General features: G+C 40.5%; 1 protein-coding gene across 1 annotated transcript in view; it reads right to left on the minus strand.

Annotated features, from left to right (window-relative positions):
- Positions 1–5105: 5105 nt before the first annotated feature.
- LOC118851355 (sodium-coupled monocarboxylate transporter 1-like) overlaps positions 5106–17205 on the minus strand; it is a 48400-nt gene continuing 36300 nt past the window's right edge. Inside the window, exons 14-15 of the mRNA XM_036760800.1 lie at positions 15859–15938; positions 5106–5207 (exon numbers count right to left, since the gene is read on the minus strand). Of these exons, the coding sequence (XP_036616695.1) occupies positions 5106–5207; positions 15859–15938 (182 nt within the window). The remainder of the gene's footprint in view (positions 5208–15858; positions 15939–17205) is intronic.

A 17205-nucleotide genomic window follows, 5' to 3' on the forward strand; every position in this document is an offset into this window, starting at 1 on the left:
TAAGGATAGAATGGGAAGGACTTGGAATGGAAAGTGGGATGATGTATGACTGTATTCAGTAGTGTATACTCAAGAGTTCTCGTCTCTGAAACTACCTATGAGCCTTCTACCTCCTTTTCTCTGGACAAGGTAGATTTCCTCTGGTGTCTACTTTACAGTGGCAGATTTCTGGTTATTTTGATACATTAACAGATCTTTAATCTCACGTGGGTACTCCTTCTAGTGATGCAGATCCAAACATGCCTGCCCAGCCAGAGGAACACTTGTTTATATCCTCGAATCCTTCATGGAAGAACTACCCAACCTGACTAGAGAACCTGTGTCTACATCTCTTGACACTTGGGGAATACCAGTAGAACTCCAGAGCTCTCCACAAGTTATGCTCCCACTCCTGGTGTATGACCCAACCATCTTTTTTCTTTTATCACTTCACTTTTTCATTCATGATTTTTTTCTCACTTTTTTCCATTGATGCCTTCCTTTAACCACTTCCCTGGCATCACTCCTTGGTAATACATCAGTACCTGCTCATGCCCACCATGTGCCTTCCCATTGTCTTGTAGGCAATTCACAATCTCAGTTCCTTGGAGACTGTGGTAAACCTCGATTTGCCCAATGTTTTGGTAACTCCATAAAAAGACATGATTTTTATCATTAAGAGCACAATTCTCCTTTTGTAAAAAATGACATTTTTTTGTGTGACTGAAGACATGTGAATCACTGGTTTTCTAGGGGAAGAAAAAAATGTCTCCTCGACAGAAAAAATATATATATTAAACTAGTCACACGTAGCACTTAATTCTAAAGAAAGCAGAGTGAGAGAGGTGTGATATTCTAAAGCTTTTCATAATTTCTATTGCACTGAATTTATTTCTAGGGATGAATTCCACTTTATTCCCTTGTTCTAGGATTGGCAGGTGAACAAGTGTTTCCCAGAAATTTGAAGTATGTCATGAAGCACCAATACGATGTCTGAGCCTTTATTTCATTACAGTCCTAATATTCTGTGGGTCTATCTCCTCTTGACTTTCTTCTTTATTTATTGATGTATTTACAACATTCACTTTTATAAGATTTTGAGTTCCAAATTTTTTCTCCCCTCCCTCCCTGCCCCCATACCCCAAGATGGCAAGCAATCTAATATAGGCTATACAAGTGCAATCATATTAAACATATTTCCACATTACTGATTTTCTTCTTGTATGAAATAGTGGCACTCCTCCATGATAATAGGACAGACTCAATCATTTCTGTTGGAAGATTAAGTTGAATACTTTCTTACACCAAGAATAATTTGATTTCATCTTCCATCTCTGAACTTCTGCACTGGCTGTGCCCCATGACTAGAATCTACTTCCTCCTCACCTAAGATTTTGAGTTTCCTTCAAAACTCAGCTCAAATGCTTCCTTCTACATGAGATCTTTTCTGACCCCTCCAGCTTCTGCAAATTACTTTGCATATATTTTGTATACAAGAGGCAAATGAATAAAGTTGGCCTCAAAATCAAGAAGACTTAAGTTTGAGTACCATCTTTGATGCAAGCTGGCATTGTAATACCAGTCAAGTTACTTAACCTTTTGGTGCTGCAGGTAATTATTAATACTAAAGAGGATACCAACCTGCAGTAGTAGAGAGAATTTTTTTGGTCCACAAATTCACCTTATATACTGTCAAAATCAGAAAGGTAATCCCTCTCCTTCTGCCTGTATTTTGTACATACTTATAATGTAAAAGTGTTTCCCTTCTAGACTGCAAACATCCTGAAAGACAGGGAATATTTTATTTGTCTTTGTATGTATTTTTTCTTTGTACCTGGTATTTAATGATAGCTTAAATAAGTTTTTATTAATCATTGGTTACATGCCCTACTACTGAGCAGGAGTTTTGATAAAGAGCAGGTCATGACATTCTGCTACCACATCTAAGCAAAAATCACCCTTAAGCCTCCTCATGTCTCAGAAGAAATGCAGGCACATCTCACTTGAATCAACTCTGAAATATGAAAACCCAGATTCATAAAGTTAATTCAAGAGTGATCATCTGCTATTTGGCATAATTCTTTACCTTAGAAAAGTCATTTGTCAAAGAATCTGTTTAAGCTGCAAGTTCCCCCAAAGACATGAAAAATATTAAGATGACAAAAACTTTTTTCTGAAACAACCTTATAGTGTGAAGCTAAGTACACCTGTTTTAAGAGCTAAGTACTAATCGTAACTGGCAACTAAAGAGTAGATGTTTCTGCTTTTTCTTTTAAATTATTATTTTATTTTGAACTTAAACAACAAAATAGAAGCATTACACACAAAACAAATACAAAAAGAGGATTCTATGTGTAACTGTGAATCTACATTTCTACACTTTGTTCTTCCAAAAAGTATCTAACAATTTCTACATGTTACTTTCTAAGCTGTCCTTCTTGTCTGGGATTCCTTCTGTTCTCTTCTGAGGAGTTTTTAAAAGTATTAAAATGGCCCTCTTATTTTTGGCATTACTAACTACCATCCCTTCAGACTCCTCCCCCCACCTCCTATAACCCTCATAACATATAAATGTAGTATGGCAAAATGAATCCACACAATGGCCACGTGCACAAATGTATATGTCTGTACCTCACATCCATCACGTCTCTGGCAAGAGTTGGCAATATTAAAAAAAGAGTTGGTAATATGCCTCATCATACATCCTACAAGGATATAGCTGGTCACTGTTTAGATCAGAGTTCTCAAGTCTTTCAAAGATGTTTATCTTCATGGCTAATGTGGAAATTTCTTTTGCACAAGTATATTTGCTTGTAATGGGTTTTGTTTTTCTTGCTTTTTTTCCTTAATAGTGTTTTATTTTTTCCCAATTACATGTAAAAATAGCTTTCAACATTCATTTTTGTAAAATTTTGAGTTCCAAAATATTTCTCCCTCCCTCCTCAAGATGGCAAGCAATCTGATATAGGTGACACATGTGCATGTACAACCATTTTAAACATCTTTCCACATTGGTTATGTTGTGAAAGAATCAGAACAAGAGGAAAAAACAAGAAAAAAACAAAAATCAAAACGAAAATAGTATGCTTCGATCTGCATTCAAACTTCATAGTTCTTTCTCTAGATTTTTTCTTTCTTCTTCAATGGAGGGGAGAGGGACAGAGGGAGGTAATCTGGAACTGAAAATAATGCAAAATTGAAAAAAAAACTGATGCTCTCGTGTTTATATAAATTGTCCTCTTGGTTTGGTTCACTTTACATTGGTTCATACTGCCCACAATGCTCTGGAATTATTTTTTTCATCATATCATCTGAAGCAATATTACCCTACTTTTATATGCTATAATCCATTCAGCCATTCCCCAACTATATAAGAAGAAATTTAAGGCACCTACTTTGGATTCTAGTTCTTTTTTCTTCCCCACTTTGAATCTTCCCTTAAGGCTCAGTATGTTTGTTTTGTGGCTATTTTCATTTATTTACTTATTGTTTATGCTATCTATCTATTTGTCTATCTATCCATCTAACTATCTATCTATCTATCTATCTATCTATCCATCTATCCATCCATCTAGCTAGCAATCTAGTTGTTATAAGCACTCTTTCTACTCCCCCCTTTGGAGAAACATAGACATGAATCAAAACCTAAACTTAAAGTCATTTTCCCCCATGAGGGTAGAGGTATATTTAGCCATAGAGTATGTATGACAAAGGGAGGTCTAACCTCTCTTATTAGAAGTTAGGCTCCCCCAGGACTAAACTTGGTCCAAAAGCATGAGTGCCTCTAGGGCAGATGGGTCTCTTTGGAGAGGGTTCAGTGCCTCAACCCACCAGGTCCCAGCAGCAATTTATTTGTTAAATGGAGATGGATGGTTAATTTCTATTTCCAAAATGGTATTGGTTATTATGAAACAATATAAAAGTGATGGATAATAAAGATAGAAACAATAAATAGATATAAAATATAAATTTCATAATCCCACAAATTTCAAAATCACCAGACAGTTTTATTTTTTTTTAATGATAATAATAATGATAACAGCTCATATTTCCATGGCACTTCAAGGTTCCCAAAGGAACCACTCTTCTTACAACAGTCCAGTGAGGTAGGGATTATATCTTCATTTTACAGATAAAGAACCTGAAGGCTCAGAATGGCTAAGCAATTTTCACCCAGCTAGGAACCATCCAAGACTCCCCTTCATCCTATACTTACTTTTAAAAGCATCAATTCCATAATTCCCTAACTACACGAAGAACACGCACATTGCATGATCCACATGTGGGGACATTCTACATTCCAAAAGAATGTAAGATCTTTAAAGACAAGAACTGTCTTGTTTTTGTCTTTAAAAATCACTGTACACAGTGCCTGAAACATGGTAGGAACTTAATAAATAAATGCTTGTCTACCTGGTGCAAGAGTGTTCTCAAAAGCATACCCCATGGTCCTCTCCACTGTCATCTGCAAAGTTCATTTCAATGTGGTTGAAAGTTAGAGCTTCCTTGGCAGCAAAACTGGATTACATTTGTTTTTGTATAGTAGTACCTCACACATCCTCACAAACTGACTGACTTGTCTGTGAGGAAGCTGTCTGGCAGCTAGTTCTCAATTAATGTGAATTATGACTCCTATGTATTACAGTTATCCCTTCCATATCGCAGGGATTAGGTGCACAGCACCCTTGAATTCTGGAAAATCTCGATAAAAGTTTTTGGCCCTCCCTTCAAACCAGAACAGAAGTTGGAATTATTATGGTATTAAAAGATAAAATATGTTGATATTAGACAATACAATAGATATATTTTATGCATTTCTGAGTTTCTACACTTTTTCTGTGACATCTGCAGACTTTTGTGTGTCATCCATGGCTTCCACAAAACTCCCCCCCCAAATTCCCATTTAATTTATTATGTCAACCCATGATATTTCAAAACCACAATGGAAAAAATCATGACATGGAAGAGATAACTGTATTTGAATTTAAACTATTCAAAGTTCTAATTATATGTAAAATATGGTTATTGGTTCCAGCCCATTGGAAATCTGCAATGAAGATTCAAATAATGTGACCACTTCATGGATTCATTATTCACACTAATAGGGACCTAACTATAGTTAACCCTTAAAAATTTTTTGTTGACTGTTCGGTTGGTTGATTGAAGTCAGGTGTTTTAGTACCTTCATCTTCCATCACATAAAGTGGCTGGTTTAAAACTAGTTTCCCCTAAAAGAAAAGTTAACAGAGATTACTTCCAAGAAAGATGGTTCCATTGGCTTAGGTTCTCCCTTCTCTACAGCATGTCATAACCCCTCTCTGCCACAGTAGATGGTCTTCATGAACTGTGGTAGCCTGCAAAAATCTTCTCTTGATGACTAAGTTTCTGGTGTGAGCTTCTCTGAATTTACCTAGGCTAGTCCTCCAATGAAAGGAAGAGAAAAAAAAGGATGTGTCACTAGACCCATAATTGAAGCCTTTCCAGCTTAGTGGTCCCCTTAGAGCTTGACCTCCATTAGTATAACTTTTGAGGACCCAGAATTAACTCCCTACCATGATGAGGTATTAAAAATGAAGTTTAATAAAGGAATGGAATGAGGAGACAGGAGAAGGTGTATTCATCCACAACTAAACACTTTTGATTCTCTAAAAAGAACCCAACAAACTTCCTTATGTTGCCGTCTTATCATAAAGAGGGTATAATACAGAGCAGACACATATCATGAAACCTCACTGCATCAGAAGTGATGCTTATCAATAGCTATTCATAGATCACAGATGTGGTGCCAGAAAGGATCTCAGAAGCCATGTACTCTAAATTCTTCATTTTATAGACAAGGAAAATGAGGTCCAGGAAAGTTAAGTGACTTGCCCAAGGTCACACAAACAGTAAGTAATAGAGCCTGTCCCAAAGGTGGGATTTGAACCCATTTGAAAGGATCTGAAGTCAAAGGTCTCCAAAACACTGCCTCCATCCATACAGCAGCCTTTCATCCTAAACCAGAATAGTTTTTTTATCTTACTTTGTAAATAACTTAATTTTTAATAAAATTTCAATAATCTAGACAGTTGCAAAGATCTTGTAGTACCTGGCTCTGCAGGTGTGTAATAGTAATTAAAGTGGGACTTTTTGCTTTTCTTCTCTTAAGTGCCTTTAATGATTCTGGCCTTTGTTTGAATGGGCCAGATAAAGTGGGATCTTTTTGTCTTGGTTATTTCTCAGCACAGAGACAAGTGGGAGTTATTTGTACATTATTAGATACTGGGGATGGGGAACAATCCCACACCCAGCCTGGGTGAGGTCAGAGCCCTCAGGGCTCTGAACATGACATAATAGAGGACAGTTTGGCGTTTGATTTTTGGGGGCATACTCATGGAAGGAGTGTTGAGACTCTGGGTAAGCTGCAACTGCCCCCCCAGCTTTACAACTCAGATGTTGGTTCTTCTCTGATAACTATGTGTTGTGATTTGATGTTTGTAATTTGTTTGTATTAGTTCTGAAGCTCAGGGTACTGGCTTTTTCCCCTGAACTAAGTGACTGATATTTGCATGTTGGTTTGAAATAAGATTGTTAACCCCTTAATGCTACTTTCCTTAGTAAAGCAGATCAAAAGAACCTGTGTTGGCAGCTTTCTGGTTGCAGGTTGTTGGTGGATTTAAAACCCCCACAGCAGCTACTAGCAAGATTGTTGAAACAAATGGTGTAGTCCTGACAGAATCTGCATTTTAAAAGGAAAGTATGGCATTTTGGGGCACTGGGGTGGTTGAATGCTTCCTCATTTTTGGACTGCTCTCTGTACTTGGGGTGGCTATGGTTCTATGGAGCCCCAGGAGCAACAAAGGCCTGAAGGAGAACAGGCAAGTGGCAGTGATGGGAGTGGTTTCCTAGGAGCCCAGAGCAGTGGCTCTGGAAGATAACCTCTCCTTCTCTCTCCCACTAAGTTTACTGAGGGTTTTAGGGATCTGTCCCTACAATTTGAACTTTCTGGGTGTGATTTGCATATCCTTTTCTCTACCTGTTGTACCACTGAAGAGAAGAGGAGAATCTGGGAACATGCCCAAAAATTTGGGGACTGCTTGGCTAGCAATGACCCCACAAAATATCCCCCAGGAACAACTGCTGTTCCCAATAGTGACCCAGGATGGAATTATCAAAGGAGTGAGGAGAGAGGAAAAAGAGGTCATATGCTAACTTGCCTGTTAGAAGCCCTAAGAACCTCATTCCAAAAGCAAATAAACTTTCAAAAAATTAGGGAAATTACTCAGGGAGAAAAGGAAAACCCTGCTCTTTTCCAAGCCTAGCTAGTAGAAGCTATGAAGAAATATACAATTTTGGATCCTGATTCTATTGAAGGGGAGGCAATACTTAACATGTATTTCATTAATCAGTCCGCCCCAGATATTAGGATATTAGGAGGAAAATGCAGAAATTGGCAATGGAACCCCAAATACCTCAGGCCAATTACTGGAGACAGCCTTCCGGATTTTGAACAATAGAGACTTGGTTGCAGCAGAGGAAAGAAAATGCAGGGAAAGAGCTAGAGACAGAGAAAATGCTCAATTCTTGACTGTTGCCATGGCCAGAAAAAGACCCAAGGAGTGCCCCTCCAGGGAGCCCCCTTGGAGGAAGCCCTGTGACTTGGGCAGTGGGGAAACCTGCTTTTGATGCCACAAGGAGGGTCACTGGTCCAAAGACTGCCCCTCTAGGGTGCCCCCCTGGAGGAAGCCTCCAGGATCCACACCTCCAGGACTGTGCCCAGCATGTAACCTGGAGGGACATTGGAGGAAGGATTGTCCCCAAGGTTGGAAAAGTAGTAGAGCCTCCTCCCAGTACCCTGTCCTCCAGTCTTCTCAAGATTTGGAAGGAGGGGAAAGCCTGGGGCTTGGCAGTGCTCCCACTTTCTCTACCTCTCTCGCAGAGCCCTGGGCAAAATCGAGGCTGAAGGTAAGGTTACCCACTTTATCTTGGCAATGTTCTCTTGTTTTAACTAATTGCTCTGGCCCTATATGCCCCTCAACCCATAGTCACAGGCATCAAGGATCTATTGTTTGAACATTCCTTCCTTACACTCTCCTCTGGCCCTGCCCCCTTGTTGGGAAGGGACCTGATGGTGAAATTGGGAAGCCAATTAGTTAAACCTCATAACTCCCTTTTCCCTCTGTTTACCAGACCTCCCCATGTTTCCTCAGAGGTATGGGAGAGAGGGGCAGCTAGGTGGCTCAGTGAGTAGAACACTGGCCCTGGAGTCAGGAGGACCCGAGTTCAAATCTGACCTCAGACACTTGACACATATACTAGCTGTGTGACCTTGGGCAAGTCACTTAACCCCAATTGCCCTGCCCCCCCCCCCCAAAAAAAAAACAAAACAGAGGTATGGGAGAGGGTTGAGCCAATTGTTTGGAATCAGGGAATTCCTGGGTAAGCTACTTCTGCCATCCCAGCCATAGTTTCCCTCCATCACCTTCAATATCCAATTAAGCCCAAGTCTTGGGAGAGACTGCAACCATTAATAGCCAGTCAAGGCCCTGACTTTCTCCCTCTAGAGTGGGGCCCTGACCCAGTACAAGCTTTTGAGACTTAGAAAACTAAACTGACCACCACTCCAGCATTAGCTCTCCCTAATATAGAAAAACCTTTCACTCATTATGCTGATGAAAGGAGAGGACAGGCTTTGGGAAACCTAACCCAGTCCTTAGGGCCTTACCCCAAGCCAGTTGCCTGTTTTTCAAGGCAATTAGACGCCATGGCTGCTACAGCCACTCTAATTGAGGAAGCTTCTAAACCTCTACTTGACCAGCCCTTAGAAGCTCTGGCTCCCCATTGAGTTCAGGGCATCCTAGAAGCAGATGGCCATCAGTGGCTGGCTAGCCACAGGCTCACCAAATATAAAGCCTTGCTCTTAGATACCCCTGACCTAATTCTTTGAGTGTACCACACACTCCTAAACCCTGAAGCAGTGTGGTATTGAAAGGGTTTAAGCAAAATGATAGGTAAGGGAACCATAGGTTTCTAGGGGTGCTTGAGACCCCAAAATACTGAAATGCCGGGTCCTGCCAAAAGAATTTACTCAAGCCTTCTCAGCCAAGGGAAAAGACAAAGTGTATTAGGGATTTACCATAATGGGTGGTTTTAAGAAATCCCACCCTTTGTGACGCCTGTTTTCACAAGCAGGCCAAATTCAATCTAAGCTGAACTAGATTGAACCTGAGCGCCTTCATGGAGGCAAGATCGAGATTATATACACAGAGATTGTAGGAGGGATTGAGGGGTGGTCTGGGGTGACTAGAGGAGGTGTTCAGGGAGGGTCTTGAGGAGGAGTCTAAGGAGGATGAGATGAGGTCAGAGTCCAGGAACCAAGAGAATGGGCTTAAGGGCAGGAAGTGACTGTAGGAATATCCGGGTTGGGAAGTAACTGAAGGCATGCATGTCCATAGTAACAATAGAAGGCAAGGCAGATCTAGTTAGAAGATTCAAGGACAGTTCAAGGGGGCTCCCAGAGACTGTATTCCAGATTCAAGGGGATTCCCAGAGACTGCACCCTCATCAGTACACAGAACAAGTGATTAGGGCAGCTAGGTATGAAAGTCATCTTTAATTCCCTCCAGGAAAATTGTCCTTTCTCTATACTCCTATACTGTCTGTTTGGTGCTTGTTCGCTTAATCTCCTTGCCAAGTTAATCTCCTCCAGGCTCCAGACCATCAACTTCTACATGACTGCTCAGACTATGTACCCCTTGAACTGGACCCATCCAGGCAGGGACAGCTCTACATCCCTTGCCAGCAGGAAGAAATTTCAGAAGCTGAGACCTTCTCCCTTTATCCCAAAAGAATTTGGGTCCCATTTGTTTGGGGGGGGAATAATGAGGGCACAGTCTCTGGGAAACCCCTTGAACTTACCTTCAAACTTCCAACTAGATCTGGCCTTCCCCTAAGGCCATAAGCCTTACATGATCATTAGGCCCAAATCTCCACCTAGCCTAGCCCACCCTTAATCCTGATCAAAATATCTGTACCCTAGCCCAGTTACCCTAGTTCTCTTATTGTCTGTCATCTCCAGGTAACCTTCAGCTATTTCTCCACCCTTAAGTCTGACCTCATCCCAGTCCCTGGAGTCTTACCTCATCTCCTCTAGTCACCCCAGACCACACCTCAATCCCTCCCACAGTCTTTTTGTATATAATCTCCATCTTGCCTCCATGAAGGCACTCAGATTCAATCTAGCTTAGTAGATTGAATCTGGCCTCTTGTGAAAACCGGCATCAAAAAGGGTGGGATTTCTTAAGACAACCCATTATGGTGAATCCCTAATAAACTTTGTCTTTTCCCTTGGCTGAGAAGGCTTGAGGCAAATTCTTTCAGCAGGACCCGGCGTGTTGGTGTTTTGGGGTCTTAAGCACCCCTAGAAACCTATGGTTCCCTACTACCATCATTAGGCTGTGGGAGGAGACCAACCTGAGGTTTGGGGGAGGTGTGGATGGCTGGAGTAAGGGCTGGAGTTGATAAGCCTGGGACTTTTTGCTTTTCTTCTCTTAAGTGCCTTTAATGATTCTGGCCTTTGTTTGAAAGGGCCAGATAAAGTGGGATCTTTTTGTCTTGGTTATTTCTCAGCAGAGAGACAATTGGGAGTCATTTGTATATGATATGACACTGGGGATAGGGAACTATCCCACACCCAGCCTGGGGTGTGGAAGGAGTGTTGAGACTCTGGCTAAGCTGCAACTGCTCCCCCAGCTTAACAACTCAGATGCTGGTTCTTCTCTGACAACTATGTGTTGTGATTTGAATCAGACAAGGTCAGTATGTTGACATTTGTAATTTGTTTGTATTTGTTCTGAAGTTCAGGGTGCTGGCTTTCCCCCCCCTCCGGAACTAAATGAATATTTGTGTGTTGGTCTGAAATAAGATTATTAACCCCTTAACACCTTCCTTAGTAAAGCAGATCAAAAGACCTGTGTTGGCAGCTTTCTGGGTGCTGGTTGTTGGCGTATCTTATAGCCCCACAGCAGTGGCTAGCAAGATTGTTCAAACAAGGTGAGATATATGCTGTGGACAGATTCCTGTTCAGCACTAAAGAATTCCTCCTGGAACTGAGTTCCTGGAATAAATCATCCTCAAAAGATGCCAAAGGACCACAGATGCTAAAGATAAAGTGGTCCAAGAGGTACTTAATTACTCTTTTCCTTTAAGATTATCTCCCTCGAGGGGAGCCAAGATGGCGGCTGGAAAGCAGGGACTAGCATAAGCTCCCCACCAAGCCCCTCCAAAAACCTATAAAAAATGGCTCTGAACCAATTCTAGAACTGTAGAACCCAGAAAACAGCAAAGGGAAGCAGGGCTCCAGCTCAGGACAGCCTGGATGGTCTCTGGGTGAGGTCTATCGCGCACGGAGCTGGGAGCGGAGCAGAGTGGAGCTGAGCAGAGCCCAGCATGGACAGCGCAGACCAGCCAGACCAGGAGCCAGGTGGAGCATGCCCTGGTGCCCCGAATCAGTGAGCTGCAGTAGTTACCAGACTTCTCAACCCATAAACACCAAAAACAGAGAAGGTTAGTGCGAAAGGCTGCTGAGGACAGAGTTTAAAAAGGAGTTTGTGGTTCAGCCACTGCCCCCAGGGCAGCAGAGGTGGGGCAGCTACAGAACTACAGCTGCAGTTGCTTCCAGCCCCAGGCCCACCTGGTGGGAGGAATTAAGTGGTGGATCAGAGCAGGAGTGCAGGGCCTGCTGAAGATCTAAGTCCAGTCCAGGTTGGGGCTTCTTGGGGAAGGTGGTGTGGCAGAGCTGGTGCATCCCCCCAGGCTTGGAACATAGTTCTCTTAACTCTACAAGCAGCCATACCCTGCTGAAAAACTCAAGGGACAAGTTAGTTGGTTGGGAATATGGCCAGGCAGCGAAAACGCACCCAGATTCAGTCTCAGACTCTGGAATGTTTCTTTGGTGACAAAGAAGACCAAAACATACAGCCAGGAGAAGTCAACAAAGTCAAAGAGCCTACAACAAAAGCCTCCAAGAAAAACATGAACTGGTCTCAGGCCATGGAAGAGCTCAAAAAGGATTTGGAAAAGTAAGTTAGAGAAGTAGAGGAAAAATTGGGAAGAGAAATGAGAAGGATGTGAGAAAACCATGAAAAACAAGTCAATGACTTGCTAAAGGAGACCCAAAAAAATACTGAAAAATATACTGAAGAAAACAACACCTTAAAAAATAGACTAACTCAAATGGCGAAAGAGCTCCAAAAAGCCAATGAGGAGAAGAATGCCTTGAAAGGCAGAATTAGCCAAATGGAAAAGGAGGTCCAAAAGACCACTGAAGAAAATACTACCTTAAAAATTAGACTGGAGCAAGTGGAACCTAGTGACTTTATGAGAAATCAAGATATTATAAAACAGAACCAAAGCAATGAAAAAATGGAAGACAATGTGAAATATCTCATTGGAAAAACCACTGACCCGGAAAATAGATCCAGGAGAGATAATTTAAAAATTATTGAACTACCTGAAAGCCATGATCAAAAAAAAAAAGAGCCTAGATATCATCTTTCAAGAAATTATCAAGGAGAACTGCCCTGATATTCTAGAGCCACAAGGCAAAATAGAAATTGAAAGAATCCACCAATTGCCTCCTCAAATAGATCCCAAAAAGAAATCTCCTAGGAATGTTGTGGCCAAATTCCAGAGCTCCCAGATCAAGGAGAAAATATTGCAAGCAGCCAGAAAGAAACAATTTGAGTATTGTGGAAACACAATCAGAATAACCTAAGATCTAGCAGCTTCTACAATTAGGGCTTGGAATACGATATTCCGGAGGTCAATGGAGCTAGGATTAAAACCAAGAATCACCTACCCAGCAAAACTGAGTATCATGCTCCAAGGTAAAATATGGACTTTTAATAAAATAGAGGACTTTCAAGCTTTCTCAGTGAAAAGACCAGAGCTGAATAGAAAATTTGACTTTCAAACACAAGAATCAAGAGGAGCACGAAAAGGTAATCAAGAGAAAGAACAAGAAGAAGAAATTGCAAGGGACTTACTAAAGTTGAACTGTTTTGTTTACATTCCTACATGGAAAGATGATGTGTATGACTCATGAGAACTCAGTATTAGGGTAGCTGAAGGGAATATGCATATACATATATATATATACATATATATGTGTGTGTGTGTGTATACATGTATATATATGTATATGTGAGTGTGTATGTATGTATATATGTATGTGTGTATATATAGACATATATATATATAAAGAGAGAGAGAGAGAGCGGGCACAGGGTGAGTTGAAGATGAAGAGAAGATATCTAAAAGAAATAAAATCAAATTAAGGGATGAGAGAGGAATGTATTGAGAGAGGGAGATAGGGAGAGATAGAATGGGGTAAATTATCTTGCATAAAAGTGGCAAGAAAAAGCAGTTCTGTAGGAAGAGAAGAGAAGGCAGGTGAGGGGAAATGAGTGAATCTTGCTCTCATCAAATTTGACCTGAGGAGGGAATACCATACATACTCATTTGGGTATCTTACCCCACAGGAAAACAGGAGGAAGAAGATAAAAAAAAAAGGAGGGGATGATAGAAGGGAAGGCAGATAGGGGTGGAGGTAACGAAAAACAAACACTTTCAAAAGGGGATAGGGCCAAGGGAGAAAATTCAATAAAGGGGGATAGGTTAGGAAGGATCAAAATATAGTTAGTCTTTCACAACATGAGTATTGTGGAAGGGTTATACATAATGATACTCATGTGGCCTATGTTGAATTGCTTGACTTCTTAGGGAGGGTGGGAAGGGAAGAGGGGAGAGAATTTGGAACTCAAAGTTTTAAAAACAGATGTTCAAAAACAAAAAAAAAGTTTTTGCATGCAACTAGAAAATAAGATACACAGGCAATGGGGCGTAGAAATTTATCTTGCCCTACAAGAAAGGAAGGGAAAAGGGGATGGGAGAGGAGTGAGGTGACAGAAGGGAGGGCTGACTGGGGAACAGGGCAACCAGAATATACGACATCTTGGAGTGGGGGGGAGGGTAGAAATGGGGAGAAAATTTGTAATTCAAACTCTTGTGAAAATCAATGCTGAAAACTAAATAAAGAAAAAAAAAGAAAAAAAAAACGATTATCTCCCTTAAAGTATCTGTTGCCATGCATGCATATGTATTGAGCATAATTTAATACCATTTTATATCATTTTTGTAATTTCAATAAGACTCAGAGTCTGAACTGATTAACAAGAAAAACCTGATCTCTTTGTTCTCTGAATAAGCTCAGAGATGCCTCTATCTTATGTCAACAAGCCCAGATGGGGCTGATTTAAGAGCATTTTTTCTTCCTCTGTCCATAGCCATTAAGGATGAGACCTTTAGCCCCAAGGAACTATCTTGAATTATGTGCCTTTTTCTTATCTTAATATTTTATGGGCATATACTATGTTGTGGAATGTTAATGGCAAATTAAACACAGATCCTGGATTGTAATTCCAATTGACACTTTGTCAACTACCCTGACTTATTGTATTTACAACCTATTCCATTGAGGAAAATCCTCTTCTTGTATCCTGGTTAAACATACATGGGGATCATAAAAGTGAAGTAACACAGGCTTGCTGAGTCTGCCAAAAATAATGTATATAAGTTTTCTCCTTTCTTTATTCAGACAGTCAGAACTTATGCTCTGACTCCTTGTACATACAAGTAAGCTAGCTCCGCTATGCTTTAAGGGAAAAAACAATATGGATTTTTCTGTCACCTAGCTTGTTTGCCTCCTTTAATCAAACTTTCAGATTAACAGTATATAATAATAATAGCTGACATTTACATAGTGCCTGCTATGTATCAGGCACTGTGTTGAGCGCTTTACAATTATTATCTCACTCAATCCTCACAACAACCTTGGGAGGTAGGTGCCATTATTAGCCCATGTTATAGATGAGGAAACTGAGGCAAACAGAAGTTAAGGGATTTGCCAAGGGTCACACAGTCAGTAAGTGTTTGAGGTTGAATCTGAACTTGGGTCTTCCTAATTCTAAGCCCAACACCGCAGTACATATCCACATACACATATAAACATATATACCTATTATATTTAATGTATAGTTTGCATACATAGTCATTTGAATGTTGGCTTCTGCACTAGTATGTGAGGTCCTTGAAGGTGGGGACCATCTTTTCTCTTTCTTTGTACACTTAGAGCCAATCACATTTTTGTTGTTTAGTCATTTTCCAGTTGTGCCTCACTATTTGGGACCCTATTTGGGGTTTTCTTGGCAAAGATACTGGAGCAGTTTGCCATTTCCTTCTCCAGCTAATTTTACAGATGAGGAAACTGAGGCAAACAGGGTTAAGTGACTTGCCCAAGGGCACACAGCTAGTAAATATCTGAGGCTGGATTTGAACCCAGGTCCTGCTGACTCCAGGACCAGCACTCTTATCACCTAGTTATCCTGCCTGGCACCTAGTAAGTACTTAATAAATGTTTGTTGACTGACTGACATTTGTGAGGACCAAGTCAATGACCCATGTCACCACAGACTCTCATGTTTGGCAGCCTTGTCAGGAGCAAGAAAGAAGACTCTCTAAGTTATATCACACAATGGAGTGAGATTTTGGTGAGATTTTTATCCTCGGGTGTATGAATATGTTTTTGGATTTGGGGATATTGCGATAACTGTTTTTCAACACAATAAATTTCTTTTGTAATCCTATGTCTTTTATTGTATGTATGCATTTATTTTATACACAATTCTAAGAAGAGGTCCACATGTTTCACCAGACTGACTGACAAAGGGAGGTAAAGAATCCCTCCATTACGGGATCACTAATGTCTCTTTTTTTTCCTACCACATTTCTAGGGAAAAGTACAATCTGTTCCTATTATGAGAAAGATGAAGAGCAACATACCTTCTTGCAAAAATCAAAGTTGGATAAAAAGTCTTCTTTGGTTAGTAGGAATCTGTCATCTATACTCTGTTTCCTTCCTCCTGAAAAACAGACATTGTTTGTAATTTTGGAAAAACAATTGTGCTAGCAATTACTCTGTGAAACAATTCTTCGGAATTTCTGATCGAAAAGTAAACTCTAAAGTTTTAATTACCTGTGTCAAACACATAGCCAGTGGGCTGAATGTAGCCCACAACATTTCTGGGTGCAGCCCAAACCAGATTAAAATGTAATTGGGAAATAGTTAACAAAATAAATATAAATACAACAAAACAGAGATGATATTACATGTTCAGTTTACTGACTCATTTTTATTTGAATTTGATGCCACTGACTTAATCCAACCTGTATCTGAAGCATGAATCCCCTTTAGAACATTACCAGCAAACCATTTTTCCCTCCTTGCATTTTCCTAACATTTTGGACCTCTCTCTCTTATAGTCACCAAATTTTAAATTACATTACAGTCACTTGCAATGATACCCTTGAGGGTAGGGGCTGTCTGATTTCACCTCTGTATCCCCGGCAAGTCATACAGCAAGCCAAACATTTAATTAACACCTACAATGTGCCAAGAACTGTGCCAAATTCTGGAGATGCAAACCAAAAAACAAACAGAAGAAAAAGAAAACCTATCCACACTTTGAAGAAGCTCACAGTCTAAAGAGGAAGTCAGCATGCAATCATCTATGCATAAACCATATGCAGCCAGAATAATTAGATATAGTCTTAAAGGGAAGGCATAAAAGTCTTCTTGAAGAAGATGGGATTATTTTTATTATGATGGCATCATTTGTCATAGGTGGCACAGTGGACAAAGTGCTGGGCTCGGAGCCAGGAGGACCTGAGGCCAAATCCCACTTCTGACACATATTAGCAGTGTGACTCTGGGTAAATCACTTCTCCTTCCTTTCGCCTACTCAGTTTCCTCCTTCATAAAATTAAGGGATTAGATTTGATGTCTTTTGAGCTCCCTCCCAGCTCTAAATCTGTTCTCTTATACCTCTAACTGAAGTGGCCATCCACCTGCCTTTTGAACACCTCCTGTGACAGGGAGCTCCTTACCTCATGAAGCAACCAATTCTGTTTTTTAAACAGCTCGAATTGTTAAAAAGTTCTTACTTATGTTATATGAAAGTCAAAATTAATCTCTCTGTGCTTCCTACTACTTGGTCCCAATTCTGCCTTTGGAGTCAAGGAGAGAAGAGTGATTCCTTTTCTACCTGACAGTCCTTTAAATATTGTAATAAAGCCTTTATTAGCTTCCAAAGTTTTCTCCAGTCTAAACATTCTGAGGTTTATGAAGAT

This window comes from Trichosurus vulpecula, chromosome 5 (assembly GCF_011100635.1).
Source record: "Trichosurus vulpecula isolate mTriVul1 chromosome 5, mTriVul1.pri, whole genome shotgun sequence".
Classification (NCBI taxonomy): Eukaryota; Metazoa; Chordata; class Mammalia; order Diprotodontia; family Phalangeridae; genus Trichosurus; species Trichosurus vulpecula.